At 36.6% G+C, this 12,739-nt stretch overlaps 2 protein-coding genes across 3 annotated transcripts in view; both read left to right on the top strand.

Moving 5' to 3' along the window:
- The window catches only part of LOC136027642 (uncharacterized), a 242,873-nt gene that overhangs the window by 28,497 nt on the left and 201,637 nt on the right, over positions 1-12,739 (top strand). The window lies entirely within an intron of this gene.
- The window catches only part of LOC136027639 (uncharacterized), a 203,604-nt gene that overhangs the window by 17,035 nt on the left and 173,830 nt on the right, over positions 1-12,739 (top strand). Inside the window, exon 4 of one of the 2 annotated variants that reach the window (XM_065705064.1) lies at positions 7,972-8,422. The exons of the other annotated variant lie outside the window; for it this stretch is intronic. Within the exon in view, the coding sequence (XP_065561136.1) occupies positions 7,972-7,994 (23 nt within the window). The 3' untranslated portion in view covers positions 7,995-8,422. Of the gene's footprint in view, positions 1-7,971; positions 8,423-12,739 lie in introns of those variants that run through there. 2 annotated transcript variants of the gene reach the window in all.

A 12,739-nucleotide genomic window follows, 5' to 3' on the forward strand; every position in this document is an offset into this window, starting at 1 on the left:
TGCAGATCAACTGAACTCGTGCTATAAAAAAACTCCACAGATTCTTAACGGAAAACTAGGAGTGCCGTGCAATGTACTCTTAAATGTTGCAAAAAATAGACCATTAAAAGAGGGTTTTTTATAGATAGACTATATTATTTAAAAAAAATTACCTATAAATCTTTTTTTTACTTAATGATTTTTTTTTGCTCTATTTTGAAAGTGTGCTAATTAATATTTGTGGTCTCATATTTTACGTTTTGTTTCTGGCAGTTTGTCTGGACGTAGCACAGTTCTTACCCTCTTTTTTACTACGGGGATTCCGTTCCCTATATGATGAGTTGTTCTAGCTATTTCCTTGTTCTCTAGCTCTCTTTTGACATTTTGTATCTTTTCTAAGCATTTTACCCTGACCGGAATTCCTTAGCCTTTTCCTGTCTTAAATACAGATTATACTATACTTTTCTAGGGCTTCTCGGTTTCATCTACGAGTTGCTTAACTCAGTAGAGTTCTGCTTGCTGCTCAATTATTTGTTCTTGCCTAGCAAAAGACGATAAGACCATTTTGACCATTTTTTATGGCACTTGGTATTAACCAAGTGACATATAGCAGTCGCCAATTCTGTCGGTCTGTCGGTCGGTCCCGGTTTTGCTACTTTAGGCACTTCCAGGTAGGCTAGGACGATGAAATTTGGCAAGCGTATCAGGGACCGGACCAGATTAAATTAGAAATAGTCGATTTTCCGATTTGACCATCTGGGGGGGGGGGGGGAGTGGGGGCCCGGTTAATTCGCAAAAAATAGAAAAAATGAAGTATTTTTTTAACTTATCAGCGGGTGATTGGATCTTAATGAAATTTGATGTTTGGAATGATATTGTGTCTCAGAGCCCCCCAGGTTATTTTAAATCCCGACCGGATCTGATGACATTGGGGGGAGTTAGAGGGGGAAAACCTAAAGTCCCGGTTTTGCTACTTTAGGCACTTCCAGGTAAGCTAGGACGATGAAATTTGGCAAGCGTATCAGGGACCGGACCAGATTAAATTAGAAATAGTCGTTTTCCCGATTTGACCATCTGGGGGGGGGAGTAGGGGCCGGTTAATTCGGAAAAAATAGAAAAAATGAAGTATTTTTAACTTATGAGCGGGTGATTGGATCTTAATGAAATTTGATGTTTGGAATGATATAGTGTCTCAGAGCTCTTATTTTAAATCCCGACTGGGTCTGATGACATTGGGGGGAGTTGGAGGGGGGAAACCTAAAATCTTGGAAAACACTTAGAGTAGAGGGATCGGGATGAAACTTGATGGGAAAAATAAGCGCAAGTCCCAGATACATGATTGGCATAATCGGAACTGATTTGCTCTCTTTGGGGTAGTTGGGGGGGGGGGGGAGTAATTCTTAAAAATTAGAAAAATGAGGTATTTTCAACTTACGAACGGGTGATCGGATCTCAATGAAATTTGATGTTTAGAAGGATATCGTGTCTTAGAGCTCTTATTTTAAATCCCGACCGGATCTGGTGATAAGGGCGGGGATTTGGGAGGGGGAAACCTAAAACTTGGAAAACACTTAGAGTGGAGGGATCGGGATGAAACATGATGGGAAAAATAAACACAAGTCCTAGATAGATGATTGACATAAACGGAACGGATCCGCTCTCTTTTGGGTAGTTGGGGGGGGGGGGGTATTTCTGAAAAAATAGAAAAAAATGAGGTATTTTTAACTTACGAACGGGTGATCGGATCTCAATGAAATTTGATATTTAGAAGGATATCGTGGCTCAGAGCTCTTATTTTAAACCCAACCGGATCTGGTGACATTGGGGGGGGGGGAGTTGGGAGGGAGAAACCTAAAAATTGGAAAACACTTAGAGTGGAGGGATCGGGATGAAACTTGGTGAAAAAAAAAACACGAGTCCTAGATACATGATTCACATAACCACAACGGATCCGCTCTCTTTGGGGTAGTTGGGGGGGGGGGGTAATTCTGAAAAATTAGAAAAAATGAGGTATTTTTAACTTAGGAACGGGTGATTGGATCTCCATGAAATTTGATTTTTAGAAGGATATCGTGTCTCAAAGCTCTTATTTTAAATCCTGACCGGATCTGGTGACATTGGGGGAAGTTTGGGGTGGGGAGACCTAAAATGATGGGAAACGCTTAGATTGGAGAGATTGGGATGAAACTTGGTTGGAAAAATAAGCAGAAGTTTTGCATACGTGATTTACATAATTAGAACGGATCCGCTCAATTGCGGGGGGGGGGGGGGTAATTCTGAAAAATAAGAAAAATGACGTATTTTTAACTTACGAAGGAGTGATCGGATCTTCATGAAACTTCATATTTAGAAGGACCTCGTAATTCCGACATCTTATTTTAAATCTCAACCGGATCAAGCGTAATTGGGGGGGGGGCAGTTGGGGGGACCGGAAATCTTAGAAAATACTTAAAGCGGTGAGATCGGGATGAAACTGGATGGGAAGAATAGAAGCCTGTCTAAGATACGTGACTGACATAACTGGACCGGATCTGCTCTCTTTGGTGGAATTGGGGGGGGGGGGTAATTTTGAAAATTGAGGTATTTGTAACTTACGAAAGGGTGACCAGATCTTAATGAAATTTGATATTTAGAAGGATCTTGTGCTTTAAAGTTCTAATTTCAAATTGCGACCAGATCCTGTGACATTCGGGGGAGTTGGAGGGGGGAACCGGAATTCTTGGAAAACATGAAAATTGGAGTATTTATATCTTACGAATAGATGATCGGATCGTAATGAAATTTGATTTTTAGAAGGAATTCATGTCTCAGAGCTCTTATTTCAAATCCCGACCAGATCTTTTGACATTGTGGGGATTTGGAGGGGGAAATCTTGGAAAAACACTTGGAGTGTAGGAATCGGGATGAAGCTTGGTGGATTGAATAAACATATGTCCTTGATACGTGATTGACAGAATCGTACTGGATTCGCTCTCTTTGGGGGAGTTGGGGGAGGGGTTCAGTGATTTGGCGAGTTCGGTGCTTCTGGACGTGCTAGGGCGATGAAAATTGGTAGGCGTGTCAGGAAGCTGCACAATTTGACTTGATAAAGTCGTTTTCCCAGATTCGACCATCTGGGGGGGCAAAAGGGAGAGGAAAAATTAGAAAAAATTAGGTATTTATAACTTACGAGTGGGTGATAGGATCTTAATGAATTTTGATATTTAGAAGGACTTTGTGACTCAGAGCTCTTATTTTAAATCTTGACCGGTATTAAGCCTCTTATTTTCCTTTTTAAATCAATCTATTGATTCATAGAATTTTGTTAGAGCTCATACCATATGATCTCTTGGCTCTTAGCTCTTTTCGCCTCGTCACAAGTGCCATATGAGCTCTTAGCTCTTGTTATTGCTTAATTTTTCGTAAGGGGTTAAGATCCTTCTGCAGGTGCAAATTACATAGTGTTTTGACTCTCTAATATCTTAAGAATGGTATTACGACTATTTTATCCAACCTTTGGTGTAAAAAAGGAAAAGTTCTTAGTCCCATGCTAAAAATATGAATTAATTACGGAGCACTTGTTAAAAAAAAGCTCTAACCTTTTTCCAGAGATTTTGGAGTTAAATGATGAGACCTTTTTAGAAGAGATGGGTATTTGATCTAGCGTATGACCTATTATTAACACCTGAAATCAATGCCAAGAAATTTGCAAGCAACGTTCTCTTTTAAATTCATTGCACTTTGTGAAGAGACTTCATTTCAAAAACAAAATCTGAAGGTGTTTTTCTGAATTTTCTTATTTATTGAAACACTGATGAAGGGGCTAATACTATTATCAATATATGCTGTAGCTCTGAGTAAGTCTTTTGCAAATTTAAATAAATATATCTAGCTAAATCAGCGTTCACGGGTTTTTGCTAATAGCTGTTTTGAACTATTTATGGATGGCGGTGGCAAAGAGGGTTTTTAATCTTTTGGTTTGCTGCCTAAGCTTTTATAATGAAAATGAATTCTTAATTTAAATTTTCCTATTTGAGTGACGAGAAGGTTTTATTATGAAAAAAGGGTTTGTTCAGAATATATGTTTTTTTCAATCATAAAACGAATTAAACAGGAATCCTACCCTTTAACTTGCAACAGGGTATATCGGACGACAAGCATAAAAAAGCAACTGCGCGTTATGGTCTTTTGTCGAGCTGGAGAAAAAAAATATTCTGCTCCATTTCCTCAGACAGGAGCCTCAAAGTCCACTAATCCCCATCCTCCAAAAAGAATAAAAATTAATAAATGAATGCTATCTTTTTTATTCTATGATGCATGCATAGCCAGTGAAGTATATATAGTAATGTGGCAAACCAAGAAAAAGAAATTTTGAAACAAAAGTGATTCATGATACCAGTTCTGATTTTTCACCCTTATCTAATGCTCTGGCTTTAATTAATGGATGTCTGCCAAACTAGACATTTCAAGACCACGTCTTTACTACAGATTTTTATGGCACTTGGTATTAACCAAGTGACATATAGCAATCGCCAATTCTTTCGGTCTGTCGGTCCCGGTTTTGCTACTTTAGGCACTTCCAGGTAAGCTAGGACGATGAAATTTGGCAAGCGTATCAGGGACCGGACCAGATTAAATTGGAAATAGTGGTTTTCCCGATTTGACCATCTGGGGGGGGGGAGTGGGGGGCCGGTTAATTCGCAAAAAAACAGAAAAAATGAAGCATTTTTAACTTATGAGCGGGTGATTGGATCTGCCCAATTATTTGTTCTTGCCTAGCAAAAGACGATAAGATCATTTTGACCATTTTTATGGCACTTGGTATTAACCAAGTGACATATAGCAGTCGCCAATTCTGTCGGTCTGTCGGTCGGTCCCGGTTTTGCTACTTTAGGCACTTCCAGGTAGGCTAGGACGATAAAATTTGGCAAGCGTATCAGGGACCGGACCAGATTAAATTAGAAATAGTCGTTTTTCCGATTTGACCATCTGGGGGGGGGAGTGGGGGCCCGGTTAATTCGCAAAAATAGAAAAAATGAAGTATTTTTTTAACTTATCAGCGGGTGATTGGATCTTAATGAAATTTGATGTTTGGAATGATATTGTGTCTCAGAGCTCTTATTTTGAATCCCAAACGGATCTGACGACATTGGCGGGAGTTGGAGGGGGGAAACCCCTCCACTCTCTTCACTGCTTCTACTATGAAGAACTCACCGCAGTACCAAGCCACTGGAGTCCAACACAGCTACGCAAGCTCCTCTATCCCAATTTATTCAGAGCCTCCCTCTTTACACCCTCCCAGGAAGTTTCTATTCCCTTTAAATCTTTCTTTATGACATCCTCTCACCTCAACTGCGGACAGCCTGCTTTCTGTTTAGCCCTAGACAGTTGGCTGAAAAGGACATTTTTTGGTAATCTGTCATCCTTTATCCGCATATTGTGCCCCAGCTATATCTACCTTTCTCTCATTACAGCCCTACAAAGCGGTATTTACCTACGATATTTGCACCACCTACTGTTTGAAATACGGTCTGTCAGAGGGTTTCATTAGTTTATTTATAATGATTTATTTACGTTTTAAGCATGACTTTTTTTTCACTACTTCTGCTCCTCTTTGGTTTAAATTAGTTCTGTACTTATTTTTATAAAACTTCTTTTGTTGAAACAGCTTCTGTTTGTTAAGTCGAAAGAATTAATTTCTGTAAGTTTTGTTGATATTTTTTTTATTGATGAATAAAAGCAAAAAGATGTTGGGGTGCTCTTCATATTCTGGACAAAATTTTGCTAGGAATTCTAAAAATAGCTATATTATAGAACTACAAATGGTTGGGTACGGCTACTAGTATTTTAAAAAATGTGAACAATTTTGGGAATTTTTTTTGGGGGGGAAGCTCTTCCGTCGTATCTACTGTTACAACCTTTGATATAGACGATATCCCCATCGGCATTCCCTCAAGACAGAGTGTTTTTTGATTTAGTTTAACATTTCTCTCAACTTTCGGTGAAAGTTCCCACTTAATACTCTTAAATGTTCCCGAGTTATTGCATATATGCCATATTGACATTCATAATGCACTTAATGTCTCCTGAATTAGTTCAATATACCTCTCGATATTCACTCGAAATTTTTACTTAATACTGTTAGTTGTTCCTGAAATATTATAAATGCGCCCTTTTTTTTACCTTTATGTTCACAGTTGCTTTTGACTTTGTTGTACAATGTTTGTTTATTCCCTGAAAGTGTCTACTGTGGTCCATGGAACTTCCTGAGATACTGTCAATATGTCTTTTTGGCAATCTTGATGCACGTGCGTTTTGATTTTGATCAGTACCATCTGTACAATTATCTGAAAGTCACCTTAATACCCTAAGAAGTTGCTGAGATATTTTTGATATGCCCTTTTTTCAACCTGAATGCAGGTAGTATTTTATCGTTGAATTTAATTTGCTCTCTGATCATTCCTTGAAAGTTAAACTTGATATCAAAAGCTGTTCGTGGCATGTTGCGGATACTGTCTTTTGACAATTTGTTCGGGATTTATCTCAACATGCACCGAAGGTTTCAGCTTTATACTTAAAGCAATTCTTGTTATATTATAGGTTCATCATTTTGACGAAATGGATGCACATAGTGTCTTTCGATTTAGTTTAGAATCCTCCCCCAGCATCCTCTGAAAGCGTCTACTAAATACTCTTAGCCGCTCTTGATATTTTGCAGACGCGCCCTTTCGACTACTTAGGTGTATATAGTATACTTTGATTTTGTTCGACACCATCCTCACCAATGATTGAAGGTTTCAACTTATACCCTTAGAAATTACTAAGATATTGCAGATGTGCTCTTTTGACTACCTGGATACACATATATTCATATGATTCAGTTCGATTTTCTTCTCAACATTCTCCTTAAAGTTTAAACTTAAAAACCCTAGCTGCTCAGTTATTGTATACTAGCCATTTTGACAATCATGATATTAGTCTACTTTTAGTCTACTTTCATGTTTAATTCCTGGTCTGACATGTTGAGAGCCAAAGTAATTGGACAATATCAACGCGGTAGCTCCCGAAAATGTCTGGGACAGCACTGCAACGCAACTGTGACCATGACTGGGGTCTCATTCGGAACCGGTTTTAGACTGATTGGAAACCAGTAACATCTAGTTTGCTTCGTGGGTTGGACCTCACTTCCTCAAGGCCATGGTCACACAACAGTTGCATGCACAATCAGTTAGCAATGCTAGTCTCAAAATAGATGCCCCGTGGCCGCTGGGCCTTAGTCGCTCCTGAGCCGTTCTTGATAGTACAAATGCGTCTTTCTTACGACCTTGTTACACGTAGTACACCTTCCTGACTCTCATACAGTTCACCACCCTTCTCACCATCCCCCAAGGCCTCACTAAATTTGATTTGCAAGGATTTCAATAAAAGGGATGCCAAAATTGATAATAAGTAAAATACGCTTAGCTATATATATATATATATATATATATATATATATATATATATATATATATATATATATATATATATATATATATATTGTATAATATATTAGTTCTTCATCACTTTTTCGATGGTTTTTATCTCCGCGGGGCTCTTAGAAAATGTAATTTTTTTAAATGACACCTTATCTACCCATGTAAGTTTTTGCCCAGAAAATTTCTTTTCCGCCAAAAACTAATCCATGCTACCCCCGCCCCTCCTTAGGTAGTGCTCATTTTCACATTTAGCATTTATCTTTTATTGACTAATTCAGTTTTTTGGAACACATTTGTATCTGTGCTTTTCCTATATCACAAAATGTTCCAGGAAAGTCTAAAAGGATTTGTTAATAGCAAGCATAATTATATTTGAAGAAAAAAGGTCTTGACCAGACATCGCAACCATCTCGAGGTTTTTGCTCTTGTAATGTATTTAGCCAGTCTTCAAAATTTATCGTTTTATAAATTTTTTAGTTCGGAAAAACATATTGTCTATTGTCTGCAAATGATTGACTTTTCTTTTCTTTTCTAGATAATGAAGTAGCTGGGCAGTAAATTTCGGAAAGTAAATTTCTCTGTATAAGCCTGTTCTCTGTTGCATTCGTCTTTTTGTGTATAGACGCTTATATTTACATAAAAAGACAGTGCAGCAGAACTGGTTTCATATAATTTTAAAGTTTAAATAAAAAAAACAAGGGTTCTAAACCTCAAGTGAAATAGAATCTCAGTAAAATTTGCGCATATTTTTTTTTGCTCCCCTTTTTATATTTTACTAAAAAAATAGAACCCTCAAAAAATTTTTAATCAATTTTGCTTCAATTTTTTGCTCATCCTTCACCTAACGAATTTACTGCTCATTGAAGCTGTGCAATTATGTGGCCTCTGCTCCTGCCAAAGAACCTCTTCCTGACTCAACATACAACAACATTGTTTTATTTTATATTTTAATATAAATTTAATCAATAAAATATTGTTTCTTTGTATTCTTGCAAACTGCTTGTTGTTCTTAGAGCTAGGGATAGTTCATAGGGACGGAGTACAAGATAGAGAAAATTAAAATAAATACATAACTATGTTTATCAAAACAATTTATGAAGAGCACTTACTATACACGAACAACTATTGTATACTTTCAACTTTAAGCATCCCCTTTTAAGAAGGGGATGCCATGAAAGAAAAGTGATATTGTGGTTATGTTTCAAAAACAGTTTCGACAGACCTATTTTGGGCCCGCCATTTTATATTTGCGGATTAATGCTAAACTTAAAAAATGTAGCTAGGACTTTTTTATGTATAGAGTGAACCTGATAAAAGTAGGAAAGGGGATCTTGCTTGTCCAAAAACCCCTATGCCAGGGTTTACTGCATCTATATGCTTACTAATGGCGAAGTAATAATAATCATAAAATGACTAAAATAATTCATTCTTTCAAATATATTGACCATCGGGTAAAGAATAAATTCAATTGAAAATATATTGCGTATTCATTGAAGAGGCAATGCTACTAATTGTTTTGGGGAGTTAAATGAGGGTTCCACAACTCACAACTCATATTAATGGCCTTTTCTGTTTCTTTTTGTGCTGGATTTCTTCATTCAATTTAGTCTGTTTGGTTTAAGATTGTTAACTTAGAGGATTCGACTTATGCCCGCTCTGATCTCTAAAATTGTGTCTTTTCTTTCGCGAAAATGCATCGTTTTCATGCATTGAATTTTTAAATCAAATAACAGTGTATACAGTACTTTTGCGTTGACGATAGCTTCTGGTCTATGGATGTGCATCCTAACCCCAAAAAACCTTTGGGCGTTTTCATGAGTATCTAGGCTTGTATGAGAAGCCTAGAGGAAACTTTTAAGAACCTAATAAAATTATTGAAGGAGAATTTTTATCGTCCCTCAAAAGAACTATGCAGTAAGGTCGTGGAAATATGGCATATATTTTATGACATTTTACAAAATGTTGAAGATTAGCAAAAAAATACATAAAACGCCTTTTAAACCGTCGATTGTTGAAAAGACGCTATACTTTTGACTGTGGGGGAGACCTGTACTTAACGCTTTCGGTCTCTAAAACTCATGAAAATTTGGTTATAATAGATTTTGAGTTGATTGTAAATTGAAAGTAACTCTAGAACAAAAGAGGTTATAGCATTTAGCGTTAATTATTTATAGCATAAGTGCAACAGCATTTTTCATAAGCTTGCTCTTTGGGAAACAAGTTCTTTCTGCTGTTGTAATTGAAAATACCCTTTATAACAATTTTTTGGCCGATTCGAGATATAAGGCTCAACTCCTTTTCATAGATTGTTGGCAACAGTAGTATTTTTTTAGTAATGACTTTAGTGCAATCAGGCTTTCTAAACATAGGAATTGACTATCCCTTGTGAGGTGTTTCTTTACCTACCGTAACGGTGATACTAGTATATAGCTAGTAAGAATAGTGGGTACTCAGAAGAATATCCATTGACACCCTGTTATATCTCTAGAAGCCGTATTATTAATCCTTTGGAGGAGTATAAACAGCTTTCTATGAGCTCTGCAGAACACGGGCATTCATTTTTGGGAACAAGCTTTGTGTAAAATTTGCAGAGAGGTATAATTGAGATGGATGGCATTTTGTCCAGAGAAGGTATAATTTCACCATGCTTTCTTGACCAGAAGGAACAAACCCATTCGAGAATATCTACCGCGTGAATGGATGGTGAAAATATATTTTTGAGGAGATGGAATTAATCAATATTCTTTATAGCTTTACCTCCAAAGATGAAACCAGGGTGTTGCACGATCTTTGACTGACTAACTGATTTTTTTGTGTTCTCTCTGTCTTTGATTTTTGGAAACTGACCCTCTTGGCAATAGAACACTTTTCTGTCTCCACAAGATATACCTGTGGGTACCGGGAAACCTAGGTTGTGTCTCCATTTCTAAGGACATTTGTCAGTATCAGTAAAAAAGTGTAGAGAATTCTTTACCTCAAAACAGCGTCGATCTGAAAACACTGTCAATTAGTCCAATCTGTTTTAATGTATTGCACCTTGCATACGGTAAAGCCCTGCTTATCCATAAATGTGGTCATGATAAAAGTTGAAAAAATCAAAAAGAAAGTGTTCTCCACTAATATTTAATATTTGCACCATAATGCATTTTAAATTACATAAGCCGATTTTTTTTTTCTGTTGATAAGATTATTACCTGCCCTTTAAATAAAAATGGTTAATGGCCTCTTTTGAATTATATTATTGAAAACAGGAAGTTTTGCATAAAAAGCAAAAAGTTCAAACCAAACGAGAACCAAAAAGTAAAATCCAAAAGATTTTGCATAAACTCTTAGTTTGAGCAAAATAATTTTGATAAATCAAGCAGAAATCCATAAGAGAAGGAAACATAAAATGAAGAAAAATGAAAAGAGTGAATGAAAGCAAGCTTAGAATGAACGTAAGTTGCCGTAAGTAAGGGTGGTGATGTCTAGTGCGGCCTAATCAACAAAAAACTTCAAAAATCCTCAGAAAAACCGGTAATTTAAGGCATTACTTAAAGTTTATTTTAGCTCTTTGGATGCAAGTTTCGAGTAGGGACTATAAGAATGATTGATAAAACCCAGCAGATTAAATACGATTTTACGTTTTATTCTGACACAATCTTCCTATATTAGCTGTCTTACAAAACAAAATTGAGTCTTAGTCAGTATGGATATATACACTGTCTGTGTCAACTAGAATTTCCCTGTGGACATTGAGATTGGCAAAGCCATTTAGCCTACTTTCAGACGTCAGGTTTCTTAGGTATGTCTTGATTCTCCGAAGTGTAAAAGGAGCGCTCTGTTGTGCTGGTCGATACAGGTATAATCAGCACGCCATAAGTTGAACACCTTACGAATCGTGCATGTTGTTTCAATATCTCTGGCGGGGTGTCCATATTGCTGATGGGACGGGTTCTCTTTAGTAACAAACGTAGTGAGAGCCAATTAAAGTTTTGTTCCACTTTCTTTTTGTAGCTCTTTAATGTTAACAATGCTTGATATAGCAACAGGGCCCTTGACTGATACCTAGTGCTTTGCTCAATCTTTGACACATTTTTTAAGGCCTACTACCACTCTATCTTGATAGGTCCATAGAACTTGCTTGCTTCTTTTTTTTTTTTTTTTTTTTTTTTTTTTTTCTGAACTAAGTATTTACAGTATACATTACAATATAATACTCTTCTGATCTTGTCAAGTGCCTGACAAAAGGCTCTTTAGAAGGGCAGTCCAGTAGACGTGAAACAAATATACCCTCATTCAAAATCTGATTCAATCCAAATTTCAATTTTCAACCCATCAACTAACAGTGGTCCCCCAATTACCTAAAAAAAATTCACATAATACCAATCTATTAGCTTTATACAAGTTCATAATTTTTGCTTTTTCCGTTTCAAACACCATAATTAGTTAAGGCCTTTTCATTGTAGTTGCCCTGAAAAATTAAAAAAGTACACCAGCTTTGCCTGAAAAACTTTATTAAAGACACGGCTGAATGTGAAAATTGCCTTTGCTTTTGAAATTTATTCTGCTTTTCAACTGGCTGCAAACTACCACGTTTTCTTATATTTTCTCATGCTGTCGATAAATGAGTTTCTTAAATTGAAATTGCTGGAACTCAAATAAGGAGAAATAATATGTAAAAATATCGTACAGATATGTCAGTTTCTGAGCCGTCTCTATTTGACAATACGGGAGAATAAGGACACGGAAAAAAAAACGAAGCTATCCACAGCAAAAAAGAAAATAATAATTTTGCAAAAAAAAAAATCTCATTTGAGCCATGATTTTAATGAGGCTTTTTCAGGAAGACTTCGCGCTTCTGATTTTTTTTTTTTTTTTTTTTTTTTCTTAGCAACTAAGCGGATTTGAAAATTGTTTCCACTCAACCAATTTTGCCTAAGAAAGCTATAATAAAGAAAGGTCAGTACTTGGAATTCTATTTTTTTTTTCTTTTGTTGTCCTGTTGCCTTGCATTGTCTTGCTTTGCCTGCTTGGTCTCCGAACTTATCTAAGAAAACGCTCTAGTATGTTACTTTAAAAATCTAACCCAAAATACTACTCGAACCTTATTAGAAACTATATAGCCTAGGATTAATCAAAATATAGCTCATGCTTTGTATACAAAATATTTTGTTGCTAAACTCCAATTCAGCTCAGGTTCGTTTTGATGGAAATTGGCATTAGGGCATTGTCAATAGTCCTTATCGAATTTACTTGTTATGGCACTTGGTATTAACCAAGTGACATAGCTATCGCTAATTCTGTCGGTCCCGGTTTTGCTA

The sequence above is a fragment of the Artemia franciscana genome, chromosome 5 (genome assembly GCF_032884065.1).
Source record: "Artemia franciscana chromosome 5, ASM3288406v1, whole genome shotgun sequence".
NCBI classification, from domain to species: Eukaryota; Metazoa; Arthropoda; class Branchiopoda; order Anostraca; family Artemiidae; genus Artemia; species Artemia franciscana.